We start from the raw sequence: 14,463 nt of genomic DNA on the forward strand, positions 1-14,463 counted from the left end.
TCCTGTGCCTTTTGTTTCATCCTCTGGCATACTCCTTGTTTTCAGAGGAGAGAAAAGACATTTGCAAGTAATCTTGAGACTTTTCTGAAGGTCAAGACAAAGGTGAAGTCTGCATGGGAGTTGGTACATTCTGTGTAGCCCTGGCAAGTTCTGTTTAAGCCTTTCCTCTACTTTATATAATGTGGCTTGGTTTATAGCCTGGGACATTGCTGTTTCTGGAATTTGCTCACTGTCTATAATTTCTAAATGTTCTAGTTCCTTAAAAAACCTGGTCACAGAAAGACCACGCCACCTCTTTTATTAATGTTGCTGTTTAAAAAAAAAATCCCAACTTAACATGAGATGCATTTCTAGACATGTTGCAAAGATCTGTTCAGACTTTGGGTCTGAGGCTCTTCGCCATAAGCCCAATTGGGGGAGTAATACGGACCTTCAGTCCCACGGAGCCTGGTGCCATTTGTCTCTTCACAACTCACTTTCCTGTTTTACAAGAGCAGCCTTAGAGAGAGAGGTACAGCTTAAGTGATTTATAGCGTAAGTGTATTTTGAGTTGTCAGAGGGCCTTGGGCAGGATTGGTTGGTGTCAAATGTTGTCCAGCTCCAAGCGGTGTTAGGGAGTCAGGCGTGTCCCCGATGACCACGTGTCATTGCTGTCTCGGTGGCAGCAGGCAGACCTTTGTGAGAAAACAAAGCAACGTTACTGAGAGCCCTGCTGGCCCCAAACAACAAAGAGTTTTCTTTTTGAGTTAGGGTTTCTTTGTGCCTTCCTCAGTGAATGCCTGAATTTCTCCATAGTCACCTGTGATTTCTGTTTTACTCAGGATTGGATTTGTTTCATTTATACTTTGGTGTGGTTCACACAGAGAAAGCCCCAGCAGAGATCCGCTTCAACTATGGTGCAGCTGCTGCTGTGTAGTTACTAAGTCGTGTCTGACTCTTTGCAAGTCCATGGACCAGCCAGCCAGGCTGCTCTGTCTATGGGATTTCCCAGGCAAGAATCTTGGAGTGGATTGCCATTTCCTTCTCCAGGGGATCTTCCTGACCCTGGGATTGAACCCATGTCTCCTGCTTGGTGGGCGGTTTCTTTACCACTGAGCCACCTGGGAAGCCTAACTGTTATCTTGCTTTAACTATACGGTTAAATCCTATTCTGTCATTTTTTCAAAAGATGGAAGAAGACATATGAGACACATTTTCTTTAACAAATGCTTATTTCTTGAGAGTATTTTAATTAAGCAAAGTTCTTTGGGGCTTTTAGATTACAACTTGATTTCATGCCAGTTTTTTTTTTTTTTTTTTTAAACTTGGTACATTTTAACCTCTCCCTTCAGGAATATGAGCAACTCAAATAGAGTACAGGGAAGCATGTTAATGGGTCCAGATAATACGATTATGTACACTAATGGAAGGAGGCTTAGAATGTGGAACATGTCCAATGATATTTTATTAAAAAATAATTTGACTTAGAAGTGGACTTTTCTCTCAAACTGATTTATCTGTTTATGTTGATTTAGATCAGCATAAGAGGCAACTCTCAATTATCCAAAATTAAAAGATCTTTAATCCTCCTTGAAATGCTTAATTTTTATAGCAGATTTAGCTATTTAATTATTTGACTTAATAGGTAAGACACACTCATCTCTGAGGTCTTGCTAGTTTGGCAGCTGGAAGAAGTGGCCTGTGACTACAAGATCTTTAAGAAGAAAGTATACTAGAGTTAAAATTAGGCTGCTAGTCATTCTACAGAATTTATGTAGGGTTTATAATTATGATTGCTAGTCCCTACACTAATAAAATCTTGAAGGAATTTTTGTATTTTCAGAGGTCACCTTTAGAAATCTTTGTATTACTCACCACCACTCTTGAGTGGTGTTTTATTTTAGGTGAGCAAGGTATCACATGGCACTATCTGACCCTGGTCTCACTGAACTCGGTGAATGAGTCCTGCTTTTTTGTAAGAAATGGCTGAGAACTGTGACTTCATGGATTGGTGAATGCTCAGCTAGAGAATGATCCAACACCCTGTGTGCATAGACCTGCCAACATCAGGCTCTGGAACATTGATGTTTCCAGAACACGTCCATGAAGCAACATCTCTTTATTAAGACTGAGAGGCGCTGACTCCATGGAAGCAAGCTGCTTTCATGTTTTATTAATCTGTGCTGCTGCTGCTAAGTCACTTCAGTCGTGTCCGGCTCTGTGCGACCCCGTAGACGGCAGCCCACCAGGCTCCGCCGTCTCTGGGATTCTCCAGGCAAGAATACTGGAGTGGGTATTAATCTGTGAGGTGTCCAGAATTAAAGCTGGATGAGGGTGTGAAGACCCTTTTTCTGGTAAGGGAAATTTTTGATCAGTAACTCAGGTCTTGTAAAGGGACTTAGTCATACCACTTCTGTGGGAGCAAACTAGATCAGACCAAATTCAAAAGGAGACAGTAGGAGATCCTGTACCCTCTTTTCCTGAGGGCAATTGGCCTGTTTCTCTGAAAGAGTCTAATTTACCCTCAGCAAGAGGTCGAATTGGCCTTAATTGTGTCCTGATTATTTGCTTAAGTAGCTAATCTTTACTTGCAGTTCTCCTATCCCATCTTGATACCTGTTAGGAGGCCACTTCTGAGCTGTTGCCTAGTTTGCACACATCTTTTTAACCCTTTAAACGTTCCTTTATAGCAGAACTTGCTGCTTTATTATCTCCATTCCTGAATTCATTGTTTTTCTGCAAGTTCTGCTGAGGTCTTCTCAACATAAGAGAAGTGTTCTTGCATTGTATGTTCACACAGCAATTCCTGGTCTCCCTCAAAGCAGAACCATTTGTTTGAAAACATGAGTTTCTCTGCCTCCTTTCTCTTCACAAAGAGTTGAATACAAATTCATTCAAGGACATTCAAAAGTACCAAAAATGAGGGGAAAAAATGCCCCTGTAGGAATGAAAAACCAGCATTAAAGGAAAAATAGAATGGTAAGATTGCAAATGGGGTGGGGGCAGAGTGTCTAGAAGGTGTCTAGAGTTTATAAGTTTGGACAGGTGGACATGGGGACTTGGTAGAGGACTGAAATATCTTTGCTGTTCAGTAACAGGTCCTTGCGGGCGTCCCAGCTGGTGTAGTAGTAAAGAATCCACCTGCCGAATGCAGGAGATGCAAGAGTCGTCGAGGGTTCAAGCCCTGTGTTGGAAAGATCCCCTGGAGTAGGGAATGGCAATCGGCTCCAGTATTCTTAGCTGAAAATTTCACGCACAGAGGAGCCTGACAGGCTACAGTCCATGGGGCCGCAAAGATTTGGACATGACCAAGCGATTGAGCATGTGTGCACGTGTATACACACACACACCCCCGACACGTGCGCAACAGGTCCTTGTACCATCCTCATCTTAGTTATTCAGTCTCATCAAAGCTTTTGGATTTCTATCACCCTTTAGCACTCTTAAGTTATGGAGAAAGTCAGTTTGATATAAAAGGGTAGGAGAGAAAGGATTTAGGGAGAGGAATTTAGAGGAAAGAGAAAAGGCAGGATCTAAGAATGTTGTTACCACCAGCCAGAAAAAAAAAAAGGTGAAATCCTTTCAAAGGAAAATCAAAGAGACCACTCATTCCACCTGACCTACCCAAGTTGACAGTGAACAGACTCACGTGAGGCTGAACCTAGCTGCCTACTTCAGGATGTCCGCCAACTTCTCCTCATAGTACAGGAAGTTCTCCTGAATGTCCTCCCAGGGCTCAAAGGCCTTGGATTCACCCTCTTCTTGCTCCACGAAATTCTGCCAGATGTACTCGAAGTCCTGGGGCTTCATGATGCGAAGTCTGCAGCCGGCCTCCTTCAGCTTCCTGAGAGCCGCCTGCACCTCAGGCTCCTCCCACATGAAGAGCCGCCCCACCAGGATGAGCAGGCGCAGGTTCTTGGTCTTGTTGAGGGTCTTGACGATGCGGTCTGCACAGGCCGCGCAGGGGCTGGAGGACACGTACCAGGTGACCACGTAGCGCAGGGCGGGGTCGAAGGTCGGCATGATGCTGTTGAAGAAGGCTTCCTCGGCGTGGGCAGCGGCATGCTCGTCCTCCAGATACCCTCGAGAGGCCTGCACTTCGCCTCCCTTGCTCTGTGCTTCCACCACATAGCAGAGGAAGGTCTTGTTCCTGCCGGAGCTGTACTCCACGTTCCGGAACTGAAACTTAAAGAAGTGGGCAGGCAGTCGCTCCCTATGGGTCAAGGAGACAAAGGCACAGGGAAGGAGAGTGGGTGATGAGTTCTTGTGCTAGGACTTGCCTGGAGTAGGTGGCTTTCCAAGATCAATTCCCCCGGGGACAGATTCATTCTACTGAAACAGGCCTTGCCTATATGCTAACGGTGGTGACAAAGGGACGAGGGAATTCAAATGGTATATCTGAAGGAGAAGAGAGTGTGGAGTGAGGTGTATATCCTGGATGCCACGTTAGCACAGATCTCCAAACACTCCTTCACTCCCAACACATGGCACATGCTCAGATTTCTAGATCAGTGACTCTTTAACCTGACTGTGCACTAGAATCCGCTGGAGGAGCTACAGATGTCCGTGCTGGTGCCCCACACCAATAAATCAGAACATTTGGAGGAGGTCTGGGCATCAGTGTTAAAAAAAAAAAATGCTCCAGATGATTCAAATAAGTAGCCAGGTTTGAAAAGCAGGCTCCAAATAGTATTACAAAGTAGCAAGCATGTAAAAATTCTCATGACAGAGCAAGGCAATGATTGTGCAGAATATTTCACACTTGCATAATCTCTCCTTGTCACTCACAGATATTGCAGCTTAGGTAAGATGTGGCCTAAAACGTGCAGTCCAGGCTCTCCCAAGGACTTTCTCATGTCATCTTTTCCCTCAGGCGAAAGGATGGTTGTCATGTAAGTGTCCAAGAAAGTTTATTTTTGAGGCTAGGCTACCTCAGGGTACTTTGATACGAGTTAACTTGTGTAGTATTGACACATTTCAAAACCATAAAAGATAGCCTCTGTCCTTTAGATGCTTATAGTCTTACCAGCGAGATTCTAACTGGAAAGCAAAGATGTGAGTAAGACAGCTGAGAACAGTAGAAGCCTGCTGACAGTGACGAGGTGGAGTAAGGACCCATGGTGAAGTTTCTTAAAGTTTAGCCTTGACTCAGGAGTCAATAGAGAATTGTAACAGGTTCCCGAGGAAAGAAAAGTATAATGAAACTGAGGTACATGGAAGAGTTACGGGGGGTGACTAGGCAGAGACAGTGAAGCTGGGGAAAAGTCTGAAATTTGGGAAGCCCACTTGGTGTCTTAGGGCACCAGACTTGGTGAGGAATATGTCCAGTGGCTTCCAGGGGAAGTGGATGATTAGCAGATGAAAGCAGCAGAAAAAGGCCAGGTGTTTCAAAAAGTTTGGTAATAAAAAAAGGAGAGACGCTAAAGAAGCAGCATCAGAGCTGAAGATCGTCTTGTTTGTATGTGCATGTTTTTCTAAAATAGGGAAGATTTGTGTGGGTTTGAAGGCCAGATGTGACTGCAGCCATGAAATTAAAAGACGCTTACTCCTTGGAAGGAAAGTTATGACCAACCTAGATAGCATATTAAAAAGCAGAGACGTTACTTTGCCAACAAAGGTCTGTCTAGTCAAGGCTATGGTTTTTCCAATGGTCATGTATGGATGTGAGAGTTGGACCATAAAGAAAGCTGAGGGCCAAAGGATTGATGCTTTTGAACTGTGGTGTTGGAGAAGACTCTTGAGAGTCCCTTGGACTGCAAGGAGATCCAACCAGTCCATCCTAAAGGAGATCAGTCCTGGGTGTTCATTGGAAGGCCTGATGCTGAAGCTGAAACTCCTCCAATACTTTGTCCACCTCATGCGAAGAGTTGACTCATTGGAAAAGACCCTGATGCTGGGAGGGATTGGGGGCAGGAGGAGAAGGGGACGACAGAGGATGAGATGGCTGGATGGCATCACCAAGTTGATGGACATGCTGCTACTGCTGCTGCTGCTAAGTCGCTTCAGTCGTGTCCGACTCTGTGCGACCCCATAGATGGCAGCCCACCAGGCTACCCCGTCCCTGGGATTCTCCAGGCAAGAACACTGGAGTGGGTTGCCATTTCCTTCTCCAATGCATGAAAGTGAAAAGTGAAAGTGAAGTTGCTCAGTCGTGTCCGACTTAGCGACCCCATGGACTGCAGCCTACCAGGCTCCTCCGTCCAGGGGTTTTCCAGGCAAGAGTACTGAAGTGGGTTGCCATTGCCTTCTCCAGGATGGACATGAGTTTGGGTGAACTCTGGGAGTTGGTAATAGACACGGAGGCCCGGTGTGCTACGATTCATGGGGTCACAAAGAGTTGGACATGACTGAGTGACTGAACTGAACTGAACTGAAGGCCAAGGAGAATGAAGAGGCTGTAAGAAGAGAGACTGAAAAGGTCAGAAGGAGAGGAGGGGATGAGTACCAGCTGGAGAGGCTGAATGTTTTCTTTTTAAAAATGTAATCTCAGATTTCCCTGGGGGTCTACCAGTTAAGAATCAGCCTGCCAATGCAGAGGACACGGGTTTAATCCCTGCTCCAGGAAGATTCCACATGCCGAGGAGCAACTAAGCCCTCATGATGCGACTGCTGTGCCCTGCTCCCTAGAGCCTGTGCTCCACAACAAGAGAAGCCTCCGAAAGGAGAAGCCCCCGCTTGCTGCAACTAGAGAAAGCCCACATGCATCGATGAAGACCCAGTGCAGACAAGAAACAAAAAAGCTTTAAACAATGTGATCTCTGTGGTTGCCCCAGAGGATCCCCAACTAGTAGCTCTGCGCTTTCTTCCCTACACCTCTTCCCTTCCCTTCCCCCAGAGAGGTCACCCAACTCCCTGGGCTTCAGGGGGACCCCTGGTATCCCAGGGCCTTGGCTTCTTAGTGATAAGTAGCAGGTGCCAAAGAGCTGAGTAGATGTGAGCTGTTTCCCTGCAGTTGTCCCCACCCCCATCACCAATTCCCCACCCAGGTTTCCATGTCCCTTGCTGTCAGGTTAGGTTTCCACTGTGGAGATGGATGTGTTTGGGGCCCCAGCCCCGGGATTCCTTTGGGTACTATCTTTAGCTCTCTTAAGTCCCTCTGTCCCTGGTTGAATGTGTTTATTATTTACTTAACATTTGGGGAGAAAGGATGGCCCGATGATTCCCCTCTCCTCTTTCAGTCCCTGCTGGGAAGTCACTTACACTAGGCTCTCCCCCGTTAAACTCACCCCAGAAGACCACTCCTCAACTCAGCCAGTTGTTAAATGATCCTTTCACTTCCTAGAGTGGCGTTTTTTTCCTCCTGAGAAGCACGGAGCCTACCCTTCTTGCTGAAACCTTTTTTTTTTTCCCCTCTCTAATCAGTGTCAGACCACCCCCAATCCCACCCCCACCCTCCCAACCATCCCCAAGTCCAATCCAGAGCCACCTGTAGGATGGATTCGCAGGTAAAGGTTCTGGAAGGATTCATAGCTGCTTGGTTGGCTTGGGGGCTGCAGCAGTAGCTTCCTATGGTGGTCCCTCAGGTTTCCTTTCAGAAACTGAAAAGTACTGCTCCAACTTTGCCAAGCACAGCCCAGCCGAGAAGACGTGTGGCCCAGCGTGAGGTTGCATACTGGCTGGCTGGTCTACAACTGATGCTTTTCTCAGTCTGTCCTCTTCTTTAGGCAAGAGGAAGGGACCCAGAGAAATGGGAAGGCCAATGGATAGGAAGAAGGTTCACCTCTCCATAAATATTGGTTTCTGACCCCTGGGGCCAGCAGCCTCATGGTCTGCCCTGTCCCTCAGCAGGGCTTTCTGGACCCGTTACCTCAGAAAGGGAAGTGCATTCAAGGGGCAAAGGAAAGTCAGGGAAGGTCTCGGCTCCCAGTCTTTCTTGGGATTGGCTCAGAGACAGCCTGCTTGGCTTCTCAGTGAAATTCTTGGTTTTTCTAGAAGGAGCATACAGGTTGAATGAGGTTCTTTGGGCTTTTCAGACTGAAACAGCCAGGTCCTAGAGGGCCACCAGGAGAACAGAGTTGGTCTGAAATTTCTCCAGAGAACTAGCCAATGTGGTCATCTTGGGTTATGTTATAGAATCACAAAGTCAACACTATTATGCCCACTCGGCTTCCCTGGTGGCTCAGTAGTAAAGAATCCACCTGCCAATGAAGGAGACATGGGTTCGATCCCTGGGTCGGGAAGATCCCCTGGAGAAGGAAATGGCAACCCACTCCAGTATTCTTGCTTGGGAAATCCGATGGACAGAGGAGCTTGGCAGGCTACAGTCCATGGTCGCAAAAGAGTTGGACATGACAGAGCGACTAAATAACATTATGCTCACTAGTGGGAAGACAGAAACAGTGACGGTGACTTTGTAGATGATCACACGCATCTTTCATTTTCTAGTAGCATGACATGCTCCAGTACCATATTTACATATCGCTCTTTGCTCTCAACCCCAGCAGATATTTTCCTGCTGAAGTGTGAGTGTGTGTGTGTGTGTGTGAGTGTGTGTGTGTGTGAGTGTATGTTGGAGTGGTGGCCAGGAGACAGATGCTGATGATAGATTTCTTCACCTGGACCTAGTCCCTTCTTCAAGCACAGAAACTAACAGCATAACTCCTACTCCCTCCTGCCAACTTCAGCACCTCCTTAGGAGCCATTTCCTCATACTTTCTGCAAACAAGGCCATTCACACTTCATCTCCTTAGACCTGGGTTTCTGGACATTGCAGTTCTCTAGGCTGGAAACCAAGAATCCTTATATCTAGAAAAAAGAGGGACAACTGTCTGCTTGATGGAGGGAGAAGAGATGTGACTCAGTGTTTTATATATATATATATATATATATATATATATATATATATATATATATTTATTTATTTCCCCCCCTCACTTTTACATTAAAAAACATTTGCATTTCCTAAGCATAAATCTAGACAGTGAAGGCAAGCAACTTGGAGGGCAGTGGAAGCTCGTCTGAGATTAGACATTCGCCCCCCAAATAATCCATGGAGCAGAAAACCTACTCACAGGTAACTGAGTGATGACTCATTTCCACTTTGCTCACTAGACCTTTTCATGACCTACTTGAAAGAGGCAGAATTGCCAATCTGAGTTTCCTTTCCCCTTTCTCAGACCACTTTTCGAAGTGGATGCTACAGAGTGGGCATTGTCAGAAGGAGGAAACAGAGTTCTAACAGCCAGACTTCCTGGAGCTAAGAAGGTGTTTGATGGGCTGCTGGCTCCTGACTGGTAGTTCTGGATGGGATTCTGCAAGCCCTGGGCCCGCCCTTTTTCTTGGGCCCACCGTTTCTCGGAGGAATGCCTTCCTGCACATATGCTTCAACCTTCCCCTGACCCTCAGAGGAGACCAGAGTCCGTGACCATCTATCCTTTATGAAACAAGCCCTTCACAGTCTGCTCAGGAGTCCAGGTGAGGGGCGAGCATTAATAGTGGCATTGAACTCCTGGCCCAGCCTCTCTGAACCCTGCTTCTCCTCTCTCTCCTCACGTGGGTGGAGTAAGCTACGGGTGGCTAAAGAAGTGGTTGAAAGGAGACTCACTGCCTGTGCCATTTATCTCTGTTCCAGAATAACCCCTTTGATAGCAGGTTCAGCTTCATGTAAAATCATACACAACATAACTAGAGATAAAGACAAACACACAGCAAGCGCTGCTGCCAGGCAGAGCTGCAGCTGGGTTGGAGGGATGGGGAACCAACCCATTCAGGTGCCCCAGAGCTTCCCTCAAGCAAGCTGAGTTCAGAAGCAAAAGAGAACCAGAGGAATTCTTTTGTGAGCCTAGTGCTGTTGGATCTTTGTATATATATTAGTAATATATCTGGAACTTCTCCCCTCAAGAAGCTCCCCCTGATGGTTAGGGAGTTTGGGGTCGATGTGTACACACTGCTATATTTAAAATGGATAATCAACAAGGACCTACAGTATAGCGCAGGGAACTCTGCTCAGTGTTACGGGGCAGCCTGGATGGGAGGGGGTTGAGGGACCATGGATACATGTGTATGTATGGCTGAGTCCCTTTGCTGTCCACCTGAAACTATCACAACATTGTTAATCAGCTATGAGGTGACAGTCATTCAGTCGTGTCCGACTCTTTACAATCCCATGGACTGTAGCCCACCAGGCTCCTCTGTCCATGGAATTCTCCAGGCAAGAACACTAGAGTGGGTTGCCATTCCCTTCTCCAGGGGGATCTTCCTGACTCAGGGGTTGAACCTGCGTCTCCTGCATTGAAGGCAGATTCTTTATCATCTGAGCCATAGGGGAAGCCCTCCAATATAAAATAAAAAGTTACAAAAAGTAGCCCTCCCCTCATTAATTGCCTACCCGAATGTCTGACAGAGAGCCTACCAAACAATAGGCACTCAATCATGAGTTCACTCATTTATTCAACAAATAATTATTGAGCACCAGTCAGGAGCTGGGTACCACTCTTGGTACTGGGGACAGAACACCTAAAAGGCAGAGTCCTTGTCCTCATGGAGATAAAATACTTCTGGGGAAAACAGGCAGTGAATAAATGACTGCTTTTCAGAAATTTTTTGTTGAATTTGCATAAAAGATGTCTCTTTATGGCTTTTTCTGGATGCGGTGTGGTGATTTGGAGTCAGCCAGTCTTGGGATTCACATCCTACTCCATCCACTTCATGCACACGTTCTTAGTCACTGTCGTGTCCGACTCTTTGCAACCCTATAAACCGTAGCCCTCCAGGCTCCTCAGTCCATGGGGATTCTCCAGGCAAGAACACTGGCGTGGGTTGACATGCCCTCCTCCAGGGGATCTTCCCAACCCAGGGATCGAACCCAGGTCTCTCGCATCTCCTGCACTGGAAGGCAGGTTCTTTACCATTAGTGCCACCTGGGAAACCTGACCTCACCCTCTAGCTTCGGGCAAATTCTCTCTCCCTCTGAGGCTTGGTTTCCTCATCCAGAAGACAGACTGAGTAATCTCACCTCTCTTTGGACAACAGTCGACTTCTGAAAAATTAAACCTGATACTGAAGGATGGTGCCTTCTTTGGGCCTCAAGTCTTCCCCTTTTAAGCACATCCCTCCTCTGCCCTTCCATTCCTATTCAGAGGGTTCTCTCTCTCAGTGCTTCTTTTTTTTGTAAAGCCTTGATTTCTAACATTTGCTGCTTTCCCGTACACACACCTGCTGTGGAGATTTCAAGAAACGAACAGGAAGTCAGTGAACACAGATGTGGTAAGAGGTGCACCCGATGGGCCCTCAGCTGAGGCAGGAACAGGCCTGGGCACACCACTGCTGCTATAGACCTTTTGCTAGCATTTTCTATCACATCATTTTTATGTTCTAAAGTCTGCTTTTTTTTTTTTCCTGACCGAGTCACGCAGCCTATAGGATCTTAGTTCCCTGACCATGGATTAAACCCGGGCCCTCGAGAGGGAAAATGCCCAGCCCTAACTCCTGGACCACCCGGGAATTCCATGGTTTCTATCCCGAGTGCCCTATTCACACCAGAATCACAAGTGGGCACGTTTCTCCTTATTCATACCTGGTAGTGCCCCTGCCCTCAGACTGTTTGCTCAAAAGCCATCTGCTGTTCTAGTCTGGGGCCCTGTTCAAAGGAGCAGTGTGATGAGACCCTCCCCCGGGGAAGGCCAGGCTCTGCTGGCCCTTTGATGCCAGGACACCTGGAGAGCGGAGCAGAGGAGAGCTTTCCCTCCGCCTGTCCCCTCACAGACAGCCGCACCTCGGGGCTATTTTAAGTTGTCTGTTTACCCGCAGGGGCCCAGGAGACAGATCTCCACAGCTGTTCCTTGAGGCCGGGAAATATGAAGGGCTCCACCTCCCTCCTGAACTGCTCTCAGAGCGTCGTGAAAGTGGCCCTCCTGTGCCTCACTGGGGAGCCTTGGCTTAGGGAAGACTTTGCACCTCACCACCTGGAGGATGGAGACAGGTGGGAGCTCTGTTTGGGAGACCAGTGAAAAGGACGCTAGGCTGGAGTCAGAAAGCATGCCTCTTACTGGTTCTGTGGTCCAGGAGCATGGCTGGACCTCCCTGTTTCTCCAGCTGTAGTGTGGTGGTGATACAGCTCCTGTCTCAGCCTCACGGTGAGGCTGGAATGAACTCAGGTGTGTGTAAGTGTGCCGGCATCATAAACCCCCAGACACGTGTCCGTAACATCAGAGGATTTAATCTTTCAAAACCCACCACCCTGAGCCCCCAAAGCATGTTCAACTCAGCAAACATACTTTAACTCTCTTCCAAACTGAGATTACAACACAGCACAGAGTGGGTGTGCCTCCGTGTGTGCGTGTGTGTGAGAGACCAAGGCCAGCATGGGCCAGCACACTTAGCTGTTAGAAAAAGGATCTCTTTCCATAAAAAGCCACTGGAATGGAGGACACTCCTGGCCTGGTGGCCCTAGGCCCTCCCTGTGTCTATATTAATCTGTGCCCTGTGGCTCCTTTAATCCTGGGATGGGGGTGACATTACTCGGTTGGCCATGGCCAAGTGCAAGTTCAGGGGCTCTTCCCTGAAGCCTTGCCTCAGGAACTAGGATACAGTTCCCTCAGGTTCTCTTGGAAACCGGAAAATGTCTCAGCTGGAAGGGAACTTGGGAATCAAGTAGCACAACTTCCTAAGGTTACACATGAAAAAATTGCAGCCAGGCCACGACTGGAAAAACACTTGCCCAGCTTCAGACAGCAAGTCCCAATCACCTCCCAGGGTTCCTTCTGCCCTTGAAGGCATCATGCCTCCATGGAATTTCTCTTCCTGCGGCCCCTCCTCTGCCTGTGGGCGTTGCTGGAGACTCCCAAGAAGGAATCCTTATGCCCCCACATACTCAGTCCCTGGATCAGGAAGATCCCCTGGAGGAGGAAATGGCAACCCACTCCAGTATTCTTGCTGGGAAAATCCCATGGACAGAGGAGCCTGGCGGGCTACAGTCCATGGGGTCGCAAAGACTTGGACATGACTGAATGACTAAACAACAACAATGACCACAAATTCCCTTCTTGTTCTTTGTTTAGGAATTTAGCAGAATCTTCTGCCAGAAGGACAGGGAGAGAAGAGGAGGACGACTGCCTTGCCTTATTCCTGGAGGTGCCGTCATCTAGACGAGGCAGGGGGACCCTCTCTGGAGCCTCAGCATTCTCTGCTGTAGGTCCTGCTCCCTCCGGGCTGCGGTGGAGGGCGAAGGAACAGCTCCTCCGCCCAGAAGCTCCGGCCCTGGCCTGCACCCTCTCTTTTTCCCTGGGGGCGGATGCGAATCTCTGCCCCGGGGAGATTCCGAGATGATGCAGCAAGAAAAACAGACTGTGTCTCACTCTAGCTTGGGAAAGGATGCATCTGTCTTTCCTAGCTTAGGCTCTTCTGCTTCAGGGAGAGGCTCTAAAGAGAGGAAGACATACGGGTAGAGGAGAGGCCCACTCAGAAGCAGGGACAGAAGTTGAAGGAGGAGGTTCTCTGGGACCGTTCTGAAACGTGCTGGCAGTATCCCATGATCTCACCCAATTCCCCGGGACTAAACTGCTTTTACCCAGAGAGGCAGGTGACGCCCCAACACCACGAAGCCCCAGGGCTGGCTTCCTTCTCAGGGTCCTCGATTCCTCAGAGTTCCCCCTACCTCCGCTGATCGGAGGTGTCACTCTGAGAGGCCCAGAGTGAGTTGCTGCTGCTTCCCACGTGGTGCACACCTGGGTGCTCTCCCGGCTGTAGCGTGGTGACCCTGACCCCTACTATTACCATCCTAAGTCCACCAGCCTGTCCTGCCTGCTTCGTGCCGGGGAGGAGGAGCCCAGCCCACGCCCAGCTCTCACCCGGTGACGATCTCAAAGGGCGGCAGCTCAATCAGCTCCTTCAGCTTCTCGGGGTCCTCTAGGTTCTCCACCTCCTCGCCATTCTGGGAGGCAGGCTCCGCGGCCGCCGCGGCCTCTTCTTTCTGAGCCATGGAGGGGCTGAGGCTCTGGAGTCAATGAGAAAAAGGGAAGAGGCGGCGGGTCTGGGCCAAGGCCTGGCGGCAGAGTCCCAAGCAGCTGTCAGCAGCTAAATCTGCCTGGGGTGACGGGGAAAGGATGGGGCAGGCCAGGCGAGTGCACTCAGCCCCTGGCCTGCAGGCTTTATAGCCAGAGGCCCCTCCCCCAGCTTCTATCTTTTTTTAATTGAGTGACTGCGGGTGCGGGGATGGGGGGAATGGAAAATCTGGCCATCGGTGTCCCCTATTTATCAGAAGCAGAGACAGGAACCTGGCAGGTGGGGATGGCTTGGCCTGCACCCCTGCCTCCTGCACCGGGTTACACAGGTCTTAACATTCTCTTTCTGTTCCTCCCTAACTGTTTTTATTTTTTCTCCCCCACCCAGCTCGCCTGGGGAGATTGCAGAAGGGACCTAGGGTGGGTGAGTTTTTGGAGGGGAGTTCTCTCAGAGGTTTAAGTGGGACAAGGATTGTGTTGAAAGGGACCCAGGCCAGCCTGACTGGGGGGACTTGGGTTCAGGGAAGGAGGGTCCTGAGATGGG

At 48.6% G+C, this 14,463-nt stretch overlaps 1 protein-coding gene across 1 annotated transcript; it reads right to left on the reverse strand.

Moving 5' to 3' along the window:
* Positions 1-281: 281 nt before the first annotated feature.
* Positions 282-14,044, reverse strand: APOBEC2 (apolipoprotein B mRNA editing enzyme catalytic subunit 2). Its single transcript, XM_052647855.1, has 3 exons — positions 13,767-14,044; positions 3,629-4,192; positions 282-674 (listed from the first exon to the last, which is right to left on the reverse strand). Exons 1-2 carry the CDS (start codon positions 13,895-13,897, stop codon positions 3,649-3,651), a joined length of 675 nt encoding a protein of 224 aa, XP_052503815.1. The 5' UTR covers positions 13,898-14,044; the 3' UTR covers positions 282-674; positions 3,629-3,648.
* Between the last annotated feature and the right edge of the window lie 419 nt (positions 14,045-14,463).

This window comes from Budorcas taxicolor, chromosome 11 (genome assembly GCF_023091745.1).
Source record: "Budorcas taxicolor isolate Tak-1 chromosome 11, Takin1.1, whole genome shotgun sequence".
Taxonomy (NCBI): domain Eukaryota; kingdom Metazoa; phylum Chordata; class Mammalia; order Artiodactyla; family Bovidae; genus Budorcas; species Budorcas taxicolor.